Here is a 17525-nt window from a genome sequence, read left to right on the forward strand (position 1 = left end):
AAGCCCACAAAGTTCTCTCGGAACATAACATAAAAACAGCAATATCTTTATTTTTAATAACCCATTAGACCAGATTCTTATGGGCCTTAATGAGTAACTTACTCTTTTCATCCCATTCCAGTTGTTTCTACTCTTTTTTAGCTAACGCTTATCAAATTACTGAATAGTACTACTTATTATTCAGCTATTTAAATAAAAAATACACAGACCAAAGAACCGTATAGATCACTTTGTATTTATTAGATGTTTCACTGAATTATTTCAAATTACAGAATTCAACTCCAAAACAAGGTAATCAATGGTTACTAAGTTGTTATTCTGTTGCATTTTTCCCTCCTAAAATTTTAACACAGCAAAACACCTTAAAGACATATGAATAGGTTCAGTGCACTTTAGTGGCTCACAATCATGAGACAAAGACCACATTTATCCATAAAAATTAAGACAAATAGCTCGATATTTTAAAATATAATTAACATGAAATAAAATAAAGGAGAAAAAAATAAAATACTGCATTTTTACCACAACTATTTGGTAGATGATAGAATATTGTTTCAAACAATGCTCCTCTGAAGAGCATAGGCTGTGGTTGGCACGCTTGGCACTTAAGCACTTGGTACCTGCTCAGCTCCCATCTGCAGTTTTTTAGAAGGATCCTTACTCAGACCCACGTTCCCTGAGCCTGCTCTGCCTGCCTCCACAGGGACTATTCTGCTGGGACCTTGATCCTTCTACCTGCTCTTAAGACTTTGCTGCCTTCCCTTCATTCCCTCCAGATTCACACTTGCTGCCACCTGCATTCTCAGCAAAGATGCCTGGCACAAAATTCACACAGGTGAGTAACCCCATCCCCTAGCTTTTATTCCAAATGATGCCCCTTCACTTGACTAAATGATGACTATAGGGTGAGGAGATGATCTACCAACATCAATCATTCTCCCTACTTTGTAGTCACATCTATAATACAAAAAACGTTAGTGATGTCTGATTTAGAACTTAAAACACTGAAATACTTTAGACAGAAAATATAGTGCTCTGAAGTTCTTTAAAATCTACTCTTTCCTACTATTGTTTTTAAAACCATAAAAATATAAAAATTGTAAACATTCTACTAAACATTTCAGTAGAAATCCTGTAACCCTACTTTTTATTTAGTGGGTTCAGAAAGAACAAAATAACACCACTCTCCCTTTGGAAGACCCAAAATCATGTTCCCAGCCCTCACCTACCACTGCACGTCTCTCACCACTGGACAATCTATAGGCCAAGCATGTCTCTCATGACAACTGCTGCTGCACCCTTGTAACAATGCAGCAGCTCATTGTAATCTCTCCCAGATCAGTTGTCCTCGGGTTTGCTGGGCACCTTACATCCACTACTCTACACTCAACCCAGCCTGAGTGACAATGCAAACACATGGAAGTAAGGGCACAAAAAATCGGGGCATCTCCTGTGCCACAAACTGCATCCCTCTGCGAAGTGAGAGGGCACTTCCTATCTCTTTGTCAGAGTAACAGGTGGGGGTGCTGCCGACAGAGGCAGAAATAAAGAGGAAGCTGATGATGTAGCCACCAGCGCCCACCACACCTCCACAGACAGCATGTCCCCTTCACCGTGACACTGCTAGGGGCTTGAGGATGAATCTCACCTTCTATTTAAAAGGAGAAACCTACACAGGAAACTCCAGTCACTTTTCATTGCTCTTATAGCAAGATTTTGCTGTTTTTAAAAGCATGAAAGTAACAAGGTATGACATATTTTTTAAATGAATAACTTAAAACTTAATTTTAAAAAATACTGTTTTGTTTTTAGGAAGGAATATGCTAGACACAAATAACTAATGAACTATATCAGCTCTGGGGAATCCCCTTAGCGTCCTTCAGCTCTGATTAGTGAGATAGCCTAAAACCAGAATTCCACACCTGGGCGACACACAGTACCAAGTAACCAGAGCGTTAGCTTCAATAACTTAACACTATATTACCTGAATGGTCTCCATGGTGAAGTGTCAGAAAAAGAGAAATAATAAATATCTCCACAGCACCATAAGGTTTTATAAAATATAATTTCTGTTTTTAACCTTAATGTACAATCTCAAGATTATGGTCCATATTAGACTGATAACAGTTCTGACAGAGGCCACAAAGGCACAACTATAACATGAAAATGATGTCTTTTACTGAAGACCTGTATGGTATACTTAGTCACTGTTGCGGTGGCATCCACTGCGTACTAGTGGATTTAAAGACCAGGAAAATGGTTTTACTATGTATACTCTAATCACAAATTTCAACTTGCTAAAAGAACCAAAGTGGTAACTAAGAGATTTGCCATAACTAAGAAGTCCTTTTATATGTTTGCTTTAGTACTGTGTGCTCTTGTGGGTTTTGTTTCTCTATGATATTTTGTAAATGGCTCTGAGTTTTTAACATAAAAATACAGTGATTCATTTTTAATATTAAAAATAAACACAAATGGAAAACAAACTTTCTAGCCAAATTATCTGCAATTACGTATAGCAAGTTATCTATAATAACTGTATCACAGATTGGATCCCCAATATCCAGCATGCTCACGGACCTTTTGAACTAAATGTGTGCTGTGCTAATTTAGTTCAACACCGATCTAAGCAAAACATAATTGAAAGTAATGACGTGCCTACCAAAAAGCACACACTGCATTCCAAAGCCAAATGTGAATTAGGTCTGGGGTTATCAATGCCATGTCTTCCCCACATTAATGCAGAACTCAAACTTGACTTTACTACAAATCGGCTAGCACTAGAGTAAATTTGCTATAAAATTACTTATAACAAAATAAATATTTTCAGTCCCTCTACACTAAGTTATATATAAAGCATTAGCAGTTTATAACATTAGCTCAGGTCACTCTTTAGGACCCAAACATACTGTACAATCCTGAGTAAAAGATTAAGGATACAGTTTCTTGGGGATCTTTCTTGATCAGGAATCATAAACACATAATACCACAATTTGTAATTATCCCCAGTTTCATTAGAAGTACCATGAATTATTTACTTTGGTAAATAAGTTTATATATGTAAACCATTTGTTTTGATGGAGTAAAATATAAGAGCTTCTGCTAGGATCCCTCCATCACCTTTTGACACTGATACAATAAATAGTCAGGAAGAGTAGAGCAGGAGGATCTAAACCATAGGGCTAATACGTCACCATGAACTCGGAAATGCAGCAAACAGGGGATGGATGGGAGCAGCTGACAGGCCAACAGCCCTTCACTGCCTACAAACAACAAAAATTAAAAATTCTTTAATACAAAGGAACTTCAGTAGACAGTTCTACAAAGAAGACACACAATGACCAATAAGCACATGAAAAGATAATCAAGATCACTGCTCATTAAGGAAATGCTTATCAACCCCATAATGAAATACCACTCACCACTTCACACCCATGAGGATGGCAATTATCACAATAAATAAATTCAAGGGTTAGTGAGGACATGGAGAAATTTGAACCCTTGTACATTGCTGATGGGCATGTAAATGGTGTTGTTGCGGTGAAAAACGATATGATAGCCTGGTGTGGTTCAGTGGTTGAGCGTTGACCCATGAACCAGGAGGTTACTGGTTCAATTCCCAGTCAAGGCACATGCCCGGTTGCAGGTGCAATCCCCATAAGGGCTGTGCAGGAAGGAGCCAATCAATATTTCTCACTCTTCGATGTTTCTATCTCTCTATCTCTCTCCCTTCCTCTCTCTCTAAAATCAATAAAAAAACATTTTAAAAAATAATATTACTTTTCCAAAAATTACATATAGAATTATCATATGACCCAGCAATTCTACTTCTGGGACTTGAACTCTGATATCTGTACACCGCTAGTCAGAGCAGCATTATGGAAGCAACTCAAGTGTCCATCGACAGATGAATGGATAATAAAATGTGGCCTATTCATACAATGGAATAGAATTCAGTAGGAAAGTTTGACACATGCCACAGTACAGATGAACCTTGAAGATATTATGTTATGTGAAATAAGCCAACCACACAAGGGCAAATATTGTATGATTCCACTTCTATGAGGTACCTAACGTCAAATTCATAGAGACAGAAAATAGGATGGTAGGTGTCAGGGACTGGAGAGGGAGATGATGAGAGCTACTGTTTAGTGGGTACAGTTTTAGGGGAGAAGGAAAAGCTCAGGAGATGATGGTGGCAATAGTTACACAACACCACAAATATGCTGAAAGCCACTAAACCGTACACTTAAGAAAAGTTAAAGTAGCAAATTTTGTTATGTATATTTTACCACAAAAATTCTTTAATAAAATCTGAAGAACACACTCCTCTGGCTCTAAGAAATCTGACACTTGTGAGAGCTGATCTGTGCTCTGGCTGTGAGAAAGCCCTCACACACACGGGGTTGCCTTTTCGTAACTCTACGAACCTATAATGTCAACAACATGGAGTCTCAGTTTCCGTTGCAGTGTCTTCAGGGCAGAAGGCAGAGCAGCTTGAGATTCTGACATTTTTACATTTTGCTTCACATCATTTGCAAAGGATAACCAGAGTTTGCCAAAGTCTTCAGTTGAAATTTTTAATGGTCTGAAAATAATGTTTAAAATTAGATTGATGTCCAAAAGAATTAAATAATTCTAAACAAAAAACATACATTTTAAATGATTCCTGAGAATAAAACAATTACTGTAAATCTGGGTCCCACCAAAAATTGTTTTTAAACTAAATATGATTAGAATGCTAACATTTTTTCACCCTCCAACCTGAAGCAAGAAATGTTATTAAAATGCAAATGTTTTTTCAATAAGTCACCTAGTTCTTTTTCTTAGTATTAGCGATTTCAGTAAAATATTTCCAAGTAATTTCATGAATCATTCAAATATAACATAAAACTTTTCTTTCAGCCCTAATTGGTTCAGCTCAGTGGATAGAGCATCAGCCTGCGGACTGAAAAGTCCCAGGTTCGATTCCGGTCAAGGGCATGTACCTTGGTTGCGGGCACATCCCAGTAGGGGGTGTGCAGGAGGCAGCTGTTCAATGTTTCTCTCACATCGATGTTTCTAACTCTCTATCTCTCTCTCTTCCTCTCTGCAAAAATATCAATAAAATATATTTAAAAAGAAAACAAAACTTTTCTTTCATTATACACTCTGGATTGGGGGATAAGGAGACACTCTATCAAAGTCATATACAGGAACATGAATATAAAGACCCAGCACCTTAAGTAAATTAGACCAACAGAAAAGATTTTAGCAAATGCACATATTTTAAAAATGATTCATGCCGAAACCGGTTTGGCTCAGTGGATAGAGCGTCGGCCTGCGGACTGTGGGGGCCCGGGTTCGATTCCGGTCAAGGGCATGTACCTGGGTTGCGGGCACATCCCCAGTGGGAGATGTGCAGAGGGCAGCTGATCGATGTTTCTCTCTAATCGATGTTTCTAACTCTCTATACCTCTCCCTTCCTCTCTGTAAAAACTCAATAAAATATATTTTAAAAAAAAATGATTCAGGAGACTGAAGATCAAATAGCTAACACTGTGGTATACTGAGGTGGAATTATAGAGAACTTTTATGTCCTACTTATATTTTTCTACAGCATTTAAATTTTATAATAGGTATATATCAATTTTATAATTAGGAAAATATTTTAATAATATGGACATATCAATTTTATAATTAGGAAAATATTTTTAAAGACAGAGGATTTTATTAATATACACAGAAGAATTGTTATATATATTGTGCTTCTTCGGGTTATGAATGCACACCATGGGAGATACCTCACAATCAAAGAATGTAAGTTCTTATATAGCAACGTAAGTATAAATACTCTGACAGATTAATAGACATGTTCATACTGAAAGACTTTAAAGAGTAGGCAAAAACTGAAGTAGTGTAACACAACCAGAGTGTGGAGAGTTTAAAAGTTTTATAGACAATCCCCGGTATTCTGCATTCTTGTTTCAAGCAGCCTTCATTTAAAAAAATGTTTGAATACAGCCCTGGCTTGTTTTGCTCAATGGTTAGAGAATCAGCCTGTGGACTGAAGGGTCCCAGGTTCAATTCCTGGTCAAGGCATTGTACCTCAGTTGCAGGTTCATCCCTGCCGGTCAGGGCATGTGCGGGAGGCAACCAATCAAATAATCGATGTGTCTCTCTCACATCTATGTTTCTCTCTCTCTCTCTCTCTCTCTCTCCCTCTCCTCTCTCTCTCCCTTTCTCCCTCCCTCCCTCCCAACCCCCCTCTCCATCCCTTCCACCCTCTCTAAAAGTCAATGGAAAAAATATCAAGGTGATAATTAAAAAATGAATTTAAAAAAACATTTGAATACAGTACAATATATTCGTAACACTAAATGAGAGACGAGTTATGCAGTTTTCAATTATTTTGGTAACACTGAACAGTGCCTAGCATAATGCTAAATACTAATATAATCCTATATAATAAAAGGCTAATATGCAAATCAACCAAACGGAGGAACAACCGGTCGCTATGACGCACACTGACCATCAGGGGACAGACACTCAATGCAGGAGCTGACCCCTGGTGGTCAGTGCGCTCCCACAGGGGGAGCATTGCTCAGCCAAAAGCCGGGCTCACAGCTGGCGAGCACAGCGGTGGTGGTGGGAGCCTCTCCCCCCTCTGTGGCAATGCTAAGGATGTCCGACTGACGGCTTAGGCCCGTTCCTCACAGGGAGAGGGCCTAAGCTGTCAGTTGGACATCTCTGACGGCTCCTTGACTACGAGACAGCGCAGGCAGGGCTGAGGGAACCCCCCCTAAGTGCACGAATTTTGTGAACCGGGCCTCCAGTGTCTAATAAAAGTATAACTTTGCTGAGTAATTTTCTTGCAGATCTCTAAAGCTTAATAAACAGAATTAATCAAATAAAATACAAATGAGAAATTTGAAAAGCTTTAAGAAAAGCCATGTGGAATCTTTAAAGTTATTTCAGTTTAAACATTACTTTAATATCAGTTTCTCTCAGAAGTTTTCCAGGATCACCAACCAACCCCAACCTAAATCAGGTCCCATATTATAATTGGTCATTGTACCATTTATTTTCTCTACAATTCACAATTACATATGCGTTGATATGATTGTTCAATGTCTCCTCCCTAGGCTGGACAGTAGGGGCTGTGCCTGAATTGTTATACTCTCTAGCACCTAGCATAGTACTTCTGTCCAGAGAGGAGGCCCAATGAACATATGCTGAATGACTGAATAACCTGAGTTAACATTCCAGAAAATACTTACCTAATGAAATCTAACAGTGATAAGTTTACTGAAAATTCTAGCTGAACAGCATGAGTGTTCATCATTTGGTAATTTATAAAACCAGAAAGATTCCCTTCTGTAAAAGGTTTTTCCATCTGCACACTATATTGAAAGTTTTTTGTGTTCTCTGCTTCTATTATAGGCAAGCAGCATCCGGGTTGCTCAGTGATCTGTAGACAAAAGTAATACAAGTATTGAAGAAGGAATCGATACAGACTATCATATGAATACTAAATTTCTATTTAATTGAAGCAAAGCACATTACTGTGAGATATTAATAACTACATATGAAGATGACTAACAACTTCACTTGAGAAAAATTCACTAGCACAGATAATCAAGAACTAATAGTACACAAATAAAAAAAATGTAATAAATGTCATTACAATGAAAGCCTCTGTATAATTTGAGAACAAAAAAATATGTATTAAACTCTAGTCTTGTGGCTCTCGATCCTGGCTAGCACCAGATCTTTAAAGCTAGGAAAGTTAAAAGATACATACAGGTGCCTTCCCTTTCCATTTTCCACCCTTACTCAACTACTGGTGGTAGAGCTCAGGCAACTGAATTGGGTTTTAAGTTCCATAGATGATTCTTATGCAAATCTAGAACTTCTGCCCTGGTCAGGCCAAGGTAATATCCCAATCAACACAATCTAGCTCATAGAAGAAATTAGGTCAGTTTTGTGGAATACTGATCTACTGGTCAAATCTCATTATAACTCCACCAAGGATAGCCACGTAATAACACAAATAGCATTATTTCCAGGAATCACAATGGAGGCCTCTTGGAGCCAGGCAAGAAATGACTGAAGCCTGAGCACTCTATGATGCAAAGGCACTATTAATATCGTCACTTTAAATGCCAGGAAACTATGGCACAAAGCAGGTATATAACTTGACCATGGAACACAGCTAAAAAGCAGCAGAAGCAAGATTCAAAGGCAAGCAGTCTGAGTCAAGAGTCTATATTTGTAACTACTGTGCTCTATCAAAACTCATTTTATATAGGGTGGAGCAAAAGTAGGTTTACAGTTGTTCACATGGAAAATAATGCAATAATTAATAATACAAGAATAAACTCTGTTTCACGTACTCACAATTGTAAACCTATTTTTGTCGCCCCTGTATTTGTGGCCTTCTCCAATACAACCTTTATTATGTTTCCTTGAATCTTTTGAATATTTCACCCCTACACAAATTAAATAATCTGTCATATCTTGTACTCTTTTTTTTGCTAAAGAGGAAGGAAGATTGTGAAAAAATGCACAAACCATCAGAAGAGCCAACAGCAGAAATACTAAGTAAGCACTGTACATTTAAGGCAAGAAATAACAAACCATTGTCATACCTTGAAATTTTCTGCAGGAGCAATTTCTAAGTTAACACCTTCCAATTCTGAGCCATTCTTATTAGAAACTAACCACACCATCAATAAACAATCATCTTTCCAAATTTTGTAAGAAGACAATGACATGGTTTCAGTATTGCAGACCTCCGTAAGATCTGAATGCATGTGCTCAGTAGTTTCTTCCAACAAAGAAGCTAAGGAGCTTTCACTGGCAAGTGAGGCTGAGGTGGACCGGGGAGGGTGAAACACTTCCATGTCATCAGCAAACAAGGAAGGTGCGGGTTGCTGGCACTCTGAGAGTTTCTCCACCAAGGGCGGTTCTGAGAGTGACTCGGAACCCAGAAGTTCTTCACTTAGAGCAAATTTCTCTAATTCTTTGTCTCTTCCATCCCGCAAATTATCCAAGTAATAATCTTCCTCATAAGTCACATTTGTAGGAGAACTAAAGGAAGAACGGGTCATATTATGAGCACTGGTTTTTTCTCCACTTATGGCTTCTTTGACTTTTGATTTCCTTCTGAACTTGTGAGAGATGGTATCTGCTTTTCCTAGCTGTGAAAATGAAACATAATAATATAAAAAGAAACCATTCTTCTAGTCATGAGTTTAAACATTTTTCTATAATTTCAAATGAGCAATTTAATAGCTTGCTGAAGTTCTATCTATAAAGCACATATACTAAAAAATAATCAGAGATAAATAAAATGTTAAGCCCTGAAATTCTGACAGCTATATAACATTGAACTACTAGCTAAATCTTATTTCTCATTTAATAACACATAAAATCAGCCTGGCCATGGGTGGGTGTTTGAGTGTCACCCATGAACCAGGAAATTATGGTTTCATTCCCAGTCGGGGCACATGCCAGGTTGCGGGCTCAATCCCAGCAGGGAGTGTGCAGGGAGCAGCTGATCAATGAGTCTCTGTCATCACTGATGTTTCTCTCTCTCCTTCTCCCCTCCTCTCTGAAATCAATAAAAATATATTTTAAAACTAAAAGTAAATAACACATAAAAGAAAGAAATGTTAAAAAGTCCAATGTAAACAATTCTAAAAACTTGCTAGATTTCAGAATACTAGAGTACAGAATTGCGTAAATTAAAAAGAGTGAAAAACCCAGCTATTTTTTTGTTCTGGAGTTTTCTTATAGAGTTCTCCTCAAATATAGGGATGGCTCACACTCTGACTCAGTAATACACAATAATCATGATTTCATGGCCTATGAGTCAATCAGCAGGGAAGAAAAACTGGTTTTACCTCAAGAATCAACTGGCAATGGCTGACTGGAACACATAGCAGGAAAGAATTCTGTAAGTGACTAGTGATGCTTGCTATGGATTCTAGAGATGGGAACAGTAAATTTGCCATCCTTGAGCTAACCCTCCTGAGGAATGGCTTGCAAATCTATGTAAGAAGAGTGACTCAAGTGTCCCCTTGCCTCTCAAAGTCCTATCTAAAATCAGTAGAACAGACTGGCACTCACTACTCTAAGTCCATGCCTACACCTTCCTGGGGGCTGAACCACTACATGGCTAATCTTCACATGACTCTAGTTTACCAGAATTCTACGTCCTTGTCCATATTCTCTCATTCTTTCTTTCTTTCTTTTTTTAAAATATATTTTATTGATTTTTTACAGAGAGGAAGGGAGAGAGATAGAGAGATAGAAACATCGATGAGAGAGAAACATCAATCAGCTGCCTCCTGCACACCTCCTACTGGGGATGTGCCCACAACCCAGGCACATGCCCTTGACCGAAATCGAACCTGGGACCTTTCAGTCCACAAGCCGACGCTCTATCCACTGAGCCAAACCGGTTTCGGCTCATTCTTTCAAGTCCCAACATCTCTTCCAACTCTCAAAAGTAAGGCATGAGTCTGTCTCCTCCCTTTCAATTCAGAAGTCATCACACAAAAACTAACAGTTTTAAGACAAAAATAGGTGGGGGTGGGTGGGTGAAGGATTTCCATTCCAGTAGCCATAGAACTTGAATTAGACAGACAGTAGTCCCCCTTATCTGTGATTTTGCTTTCCATGGTTTCAGTTACCTACAGTGAACATCAGTCCAAAAATATTAAATGGAAATTTTCAGAAATAAATAATACATAAGTTTCAAATTGCACATCATTCATAGTAGTGTGATAAAATCTCTCACTGTCCTGCTACGTACATCCCAGGACGTGAATCATTCCTTTGTCTAGCATGTCCAGGCTTTATATGATAGCTACCCATTAGTCACTTAGCCCTCTGGGTTATCAGATCAACTGTCCCAGTATTGCAGTGCCTGTAATTCATGTGCCCATATTTTACTTTAATAATTGCCCCAAAATGTAAGAGTAGTGAAGCTGGCAATTTAGATATGCCAAAGAAAAGCAATACAGTGCTTCCTTTAAACGAAAAGGTGAAAGTTCTTGATTTAATAAGAAACAACAACAAAAATCAAATGCTGAGGTTGCTAGGAACAAATCTTCTGTTTGTGAAACTGTGGGGAAGAAAAAAGAAATTTGTACTAGACTGTGGTAGCAACTCAAACAGTAAAGTTACAGCTACAGTCAGTGGAAGTACTTAGTTAAGATAGAAAACACATTAAATTTGTGGCTGAGAGACATGAACAGGAAACGTGTTTTAAATGATGGTAATGTGTTGCTCCAGAAAGTACTAAACCTACACAAAGACTTCAGCGAAGGATCCCCTGAAACGAGTGACACCAAGCCATTTACTGCAAGCAATACTGTTAGGCTCAATTTGTTTTTTCTTAGGAGGGAATGAATATCAAGTCTAACAGAAAGGGGATCTGTAAAAGACGGAGATACAGTAAAGAATGTAGCCTGGAGTCTGGCCTAGTGTTGACAGGGATGGAGAGAAAATTCCACTAAGGGAGAAGGAGGATGAAAGAACTGGGATCATGTAAAACTGAATAAAATGTAGCTCTAATCACAATTTTGCACTTGGTATGTTCATCAGGCCACCAAATGGAAAATGACATGGAATTTTCAGACACTCAAAAATAGTACCTTGCCCAGCAGGTGTGGCTCAGTGGTTGAGAGTCGATCTATGAACCAGGAGAGCATAGTTTGATTCCCATTCAGGGTACATGCCCAGGTTTCATGATCAATTCTCAGTATGGGATGTGCAAGAGGCAGCCAGTCAATTAATCTCTCTCATCAGTGATGTTTTTATCTCTCTCTCTCCCTCTCCCTTCCTCCCTGAAATCAATAAAAATAAATATATTTTTAAAAATAGCACCTGCCCTTCTTTTACTATGAGAATAATACATTAGGATAAAAACTTTTGAAAATCACTATAATCATAATGCCTGAATGTAGTTTCCATTTTTGTATAATTCATTCAATCTCAAAACACTTTTATCTTCTTAACAGTTATAGGCAAGATGTAAATAGAATTTTATATTATTTTTAATATATCCTAAGTATTTTTTATTTTACAATGCAGTAATCATTTTTAATGGCTGAGTAGTATTCTGAGCTAATATAATTTATGTACCCTTTCTCGTTAGACACCTAAATTGACTCCTATTTTTCACTATTAAAAACATCATTTTGAGAAGTACTTTTTTCACAGACAAATCAATATTGTTGAACTATTATTGTTGACAGTATTTCCATCAAACCCCTCCCACTGAGAACTGTCCTCCACCCACTGGGGTGAGAATATTCTTAGTTACAGTTATAACTTTATTTGGGCCCTGCCCCTTGCCTAGCTGACTAGACAGACTAGAGAGAACGCCTTACTCAAGCTGAGCCAATTAGATTTTCTCTTTCAGGAATACAAAGGTGTGTCACTGGTGGCTCTGGATATGGGAAAGCCATTTCCCACTAGATAGATAGATAGATAGATAGATAGATAGACAGACAGATAGATAATGGCCAAGAGCTTTCATAGAGCAAGGTTTTTTATATGAAACAGGGGACACAGACTCTCAGAGGAATGTAACTGGCTACTTACCAAATTGACTGTACTTTCTGATCCTAGCCCAACAAATAATGACGATGCCAGCAGCTGCTTTTCTTTCTCCTCTTTAGATTGGGTAAGGGCTTGAGATGGGTCCTTTTTTGTTATCGTTTGGTCGACATTCTCTATTATGCTCTCTTGAGAAACAGGCGGAGCTTCCGTTTCATCACCAGTTTTGCTTTCCTTCTTGGGAAGATAGCCCTCTTTCCCCCACAATTTCTGTATACCTTCCAGCTTCAGGCTACTTGTCCTAAGGAGATTGATAATGAAATCAAGTCAATTTAAGTAACTGCTAAGCAATTACTTTCTTGAGGCATTTTTAAAATCTGTTGTTGCCACGGCCTTTTAGAAACAGCTTTTTATTTTATTTTGTATGCCCAAAGCAAAATCTAGATCTCTAGATTTTATTTTAGTTACAGCTGAACACCCCCTCCACCATCCTTCAGACGAAGGATTTAAGGCAATAGAACTCTAGACATAGTTTAAAATTTAGATCATTTAATTTTCATTTAATTGCTTACATAAGGTGTCCACAAATAGAACTACTGTAAATCAGTTCCTTAACCCCAATGACTTTGCAAAATATCTTCAATTCTTATGAGTTAAAGATGAGAAATGACTCAAATTGTTTGCGGGTAGTTTTTATCGCGCACTAACAGGTGGCGCGGGCCATTTTTGCTAATTTTTTGCGCAAATGGCAATGTTCAGTAAAATTACGATAACTTTAGTTTATGTATTTATACGTTACCCGCATTCTACCGCTAGTCTATAAAAAACGTATTAATACGTGCCCCGCGCTTTACTACACTGGTAGAACGTATAAATACATTTCCCGCATACAATGTGTTAAGTCTTTTAGCTATAATCACTCAATGGAAGAATTAACTCTACATAAATTCATCAAATAAAATCCTGTTGTAAAAAAATAATCATTCAAATCCACTCCAATGTATAAACTTACCTTTAATCCAAAAGGTTTTCTTGATATGAACAATAACTACATTTTAAACCATTACAATGTACCTTTATAAAAATGAAACGAGGTTTGATTTATAAAAGAAAAAAAGATTTTTTTAAAAAAACATGAAGATTAGGAGGTTTTTATACCTGAGTTGAAGAAGAATTAAAGTAGTGATTAGAATTTGGACTCACCTACTGCTGTCCCAAAAATGACAGCTATGATTCTGCAGTGTCTAATATAACCATAAGTACAGGCTGAAACAGCCAAAGATTGCCTCTATTATGTTCATATAAGAACTGTGTGTCCTTGGCACTTGGCTCGTTTAAGTAGCCCTGTTATGGTCCAAAATAGCATTTTGGAAATTTTCACTACAAGATAGGCAGATCATAAAAGAAAGACTCAGAAATGTCTGTACTGATTATTATTCCCTTCTAATTAGTTAGAATCGTGATCACTTTGATTTTCTGTATAATGCCAGAAACAAAAATAGGTAGTTATACTTCATACTGAGTGAAGAACTAATAATTGGCTGAAAGAAAATCTGAATGTTAATAAAGAATGATCTACAGGGAATCAGTCCATTCCTCCTCAATAAATTTTGCTGGTAAATGGTCCTTTACAAGTATCTCCATTTCACTCTTTCTTTCAGGTACCAAAGAATTTTCTAAAAAGTTATTAAGCCCAGATAGGGCGGCTCAGTGGTTGAGTGCCCACCTATGAACCAGGAGGTCACAGTTCGATTCCCGGTCAGAGCACATGCCTAAGTTGAGGGCTCAATTCCTGAGGGGGTGTACAGGAGGCAGCCAATTAATGATTCTCTCTCATCATTGATGTTTCTATCTCTCTCTCCCTCTCCCTTTCTCTCTGAAATCAATAAAAATATTTTTTTAAAAATAAAAATAGCCTGGCCAGCATGGCTCAGTGGTTGAGTGTCAACCTAGGAACCAAGAGGTCATGGTTCAAATCTTGGTCAGGGCACATGCTCAGGTTGGGCTGCAGGCTTAATCCCCAATGGGGGGCCTGCAAAAGGCAGCCTATCAATGATTCTCTCTCATCATTGATGTTTCTATCACCCCCTCTTCTTTCCTCTCTGAAATCAATAAAAATATATTTAAGAAAATAAAATAAAATAAAAATTTATTTAAAAAATAAAAACTGTTATCTATCAACCTCTTACAAGAAAACTGGGTGTCCTTGCATGAGCAGATCCAAAAGGGCTCACGGTAGCCACTAAAATGACCCCCAGTATCTCTAAGGTGCTCACCAACAGCAATTCAAAGGGATCCATAATGTTCACAGCAGGATTATAGAGCTTCTATAACCCAGTTTTCCAAGACATATCCTTTAATGATTTTTTTTAAAAGCAAATCCCCGTTTTACTAATAAATGATTCAAATACTAGTTTTTTAAAAAAGGCAGGTGTTTTGGACACCAGTGTGCTCCATACAGATCTCCCTTCAGTGCAGAACTGTACTGTCGCTGCTGTTGGCAGTGCAATCCCCCCACTGCCTTAGGCAGAGGGCCACCTCACCGAAGATAACGCTGCTTCCGGAGCAACCCACACGCAGTGACTGATGAACTTAAGCACAGAGCCCTGTCCACCCACTTTGTCCACCTGAGGATACTCTGAAGGGCCATTCTAGCTCCAGAGCTCCCCATGGGGTCAGTAAAATCTGTCATTGCACTGCATGGCATCTTAACTACTTCCTCTACCCAAACCTGCTTCTTCCCCTTCCTTCCATACGTATTGAACTCAAGGGCACTCCTTAACATTCTACACGCTAAATTCTACCACACTGTGCTTCTCAGGAAATCCAACCCCCAACAAAGGGCAAAACGAGAAAGGGAAGAAAAGTAAGCCTAAAAGTAGCCTTGAGCTATTTTAAAGGTTTTCTGGCTCATTTCATCTGCGCAACATGCTTCTCATAAACATAAATTTTCTCTGTCATATATTATATACAAACAGTCTAAAAAGCAGACAAGTAAATAAGAGAGCAGCATAAAGCCTTCATATACAAAATATGATATAAAACATACTGTAAAAAAATGTTTTTAAACATGAATCATCTTGGTCTGGATTTGGATAATAATAAAAACCTAATACAAGTGGTATACCTTGTATTATTTTGACTCAGACCATTCAAACGCAGAAGTAAATTCTGGCCAAGCAACCTTCAAAAGATTGAGGACATATTTTACACTCAGCTCTAGAAATTCCCATTTGAGGTATGGTACTGCCTATAATAGGACTTCGGGCAGCCGTGGGCAAACTACGGCCTGCGGGCCGAATCCGGCCCGTTTGAAATGAATAAAACTAAAAAAAAAAAAAAAAAGACCGTACCCTTTTATGTAATGATGTTTACTTTGAATTTATATTAGTTCATACAAACACTCCATCCATGCTTTTGTTCCGGCCCTCCGGTCCAGTTTAAGAACCCATTGTGGCCCTCGAGTCAAAAAGTTTGCCCACCCCTGACTTAGGGTAAGAAATTCTCAATTGGGCTGGCAACTGCTTTGCTATCACCTTCCCAGAGACTACAGAAGAGTGACAGTCTCATCCCAAAGCTGATTCACCTGGCCAACTACCACAGTGGTTTCTAATCGGAAATAACGAGTGAGCTGTGATCCTCTTTGGAAAAGAATTTTAAATGCACCCTTGTGTTCCATTTTATGGTAGTACAGCATATGTGTAATTCCTTAGCTGCTTTGTCAAATGCCGTCTCTGAGAGTAGTACATGTTTGCAGATAGAATTTACAAGGCCCTGTTTAATGTTTAGTTCAATACTAAAAAGCAGATGCTGTCAATTGTTGTGCAGGTAAAGGGACTATGTCTCCTCCCTGGGTTTGGAGCGTTCTTGTCTCTCCTTCCCTTGCCCCTCAGTTCCCTATTTGGGGCACTTAATTGCTATCGCCTCCACTATCACATGCCTACAAACCATACCTGCTTTCCATGCTTGGAATGCCAAAAATTAAAGGTCTGAGAAAGAAATGGGTGTCCACAGCGCAGGAAAAAAGGCTAAGGAAGGGAATTTTAATTTATGCCACTTCATTCAGCATATCATTCTACATTCCTCATGATCTATGTGTCTTTGTTCTAAGAAATACTTCTTACAACCATCTCCCTGGAAGACTGACAAATGTAAAGATGAACATAAAATAAGGTGAATGAGTCCTTAATGAATATATGAAAACTCAAAATTCAAATGTCATCTTCGAAAGTTGTCACCTTTGAGATTTTATCACATTTATTCCAACAATACTGCCATTACTCAAAACACTTGAACTCTTTTAGAAGAAGCTCCTACACAAACAAGGCCATTTTCATTTACTTCATATCACAACAGAATAGTGACCAAAGTCATCCAGATTAATCAGAAATTTTATTTGATAAACTCAGCTTTTGGATAATGATAATGATGACAGCTACCATTTATTAATCACTATGTACTCAGCTATATGAGGCACTTTGCATAATTATTTAATTTAATCATCTTTCTGAGAGTAATTTATTTATATTTCCAAAACCAAAACCTATTTAAAAAGGTTACCATTTGGCTGCACATAAGACATTTAGACATCTGTATCACCAATTTTCAAGGAAAGGAACTCTAAAAGCATTTTGAGTAAAGCACACAACTTCCTCAGGTGAAGTCAATCACCTTATTTTATGTTCATCTCTATATCTGTCAATCTGCCAATGAGATGGTTATGAAAAGTCGATTATGAGAAATGTAGAATTATATGCTCAATATTCACCTAGGTATATAAGTTGTGATATACTTCTTTCAATATATTATACACACACATATATATACTCACATATACATACAATCTATACTAATAAAAGAGAAAAATGGTAATTGGCATAGGACGCTACCCTTTTCATTGGCTAATCAGGGCTATATGCAAATTAACTGCCAACTAAGATTGGCAGTTAACTGCCAACAAGATGGCGGTTAAT

General features: G+C 37.8%; 1 protein-coding gene across 4 annotated transcripts in view; it reads right to left on the reverse strand.

Moving 5' to 3' along the window:
• Positions 1–219: 219 nt before the first annotated feature.
• The window catches only part of AP4E1 (adaptor related protein complex 4 epsilon 1 subunit), a 67345-nt gene continuing 50039 nt past the window's right edge, over positions 220–17525 (reverse strand). For all 4 annotated transcript variants that reach the window (XM_006756001.2, XM_006756002.2, XM_015558929.1 and 1 more), the window contains 5 exons: positions 12598–12853; positions 8631–9182; positions 7260–7450; positions 4431–4588; positions 220–3263 (listed from right to left, as the gene is read on the reverse strand). In XM_006756001.2, the coding sequence (XP_006756064.1) occupies positions 3103–3263; positions 4431–4588; positions 7260–7450; positions 8631–9182; positions 12598–12853 (1318 nt within the window). In that variant the 3' untranslated portion in view covers positions 220–3102. The remainder of the gene's footprint in view (positions 3264–4430; positions 4589–7259; positions 7451–8630; positions 9183–12597; positions 12854–17525) is intronic.

This window comes from Myotis davidii, unplaced genomic scaffold (assembly GCF_000327345.1).
Source record: "Myotis davidii unplaced genomic scaffold, ASM32734v1 scaffold132, whole genome shotgun sequence".
Classification (NCBI taxonomy): Eukaryota; Metazoa; Chordata; class Mammalia; order Chiroptera; family Vespertilionidae; genus Myotis; species Myotis davidii.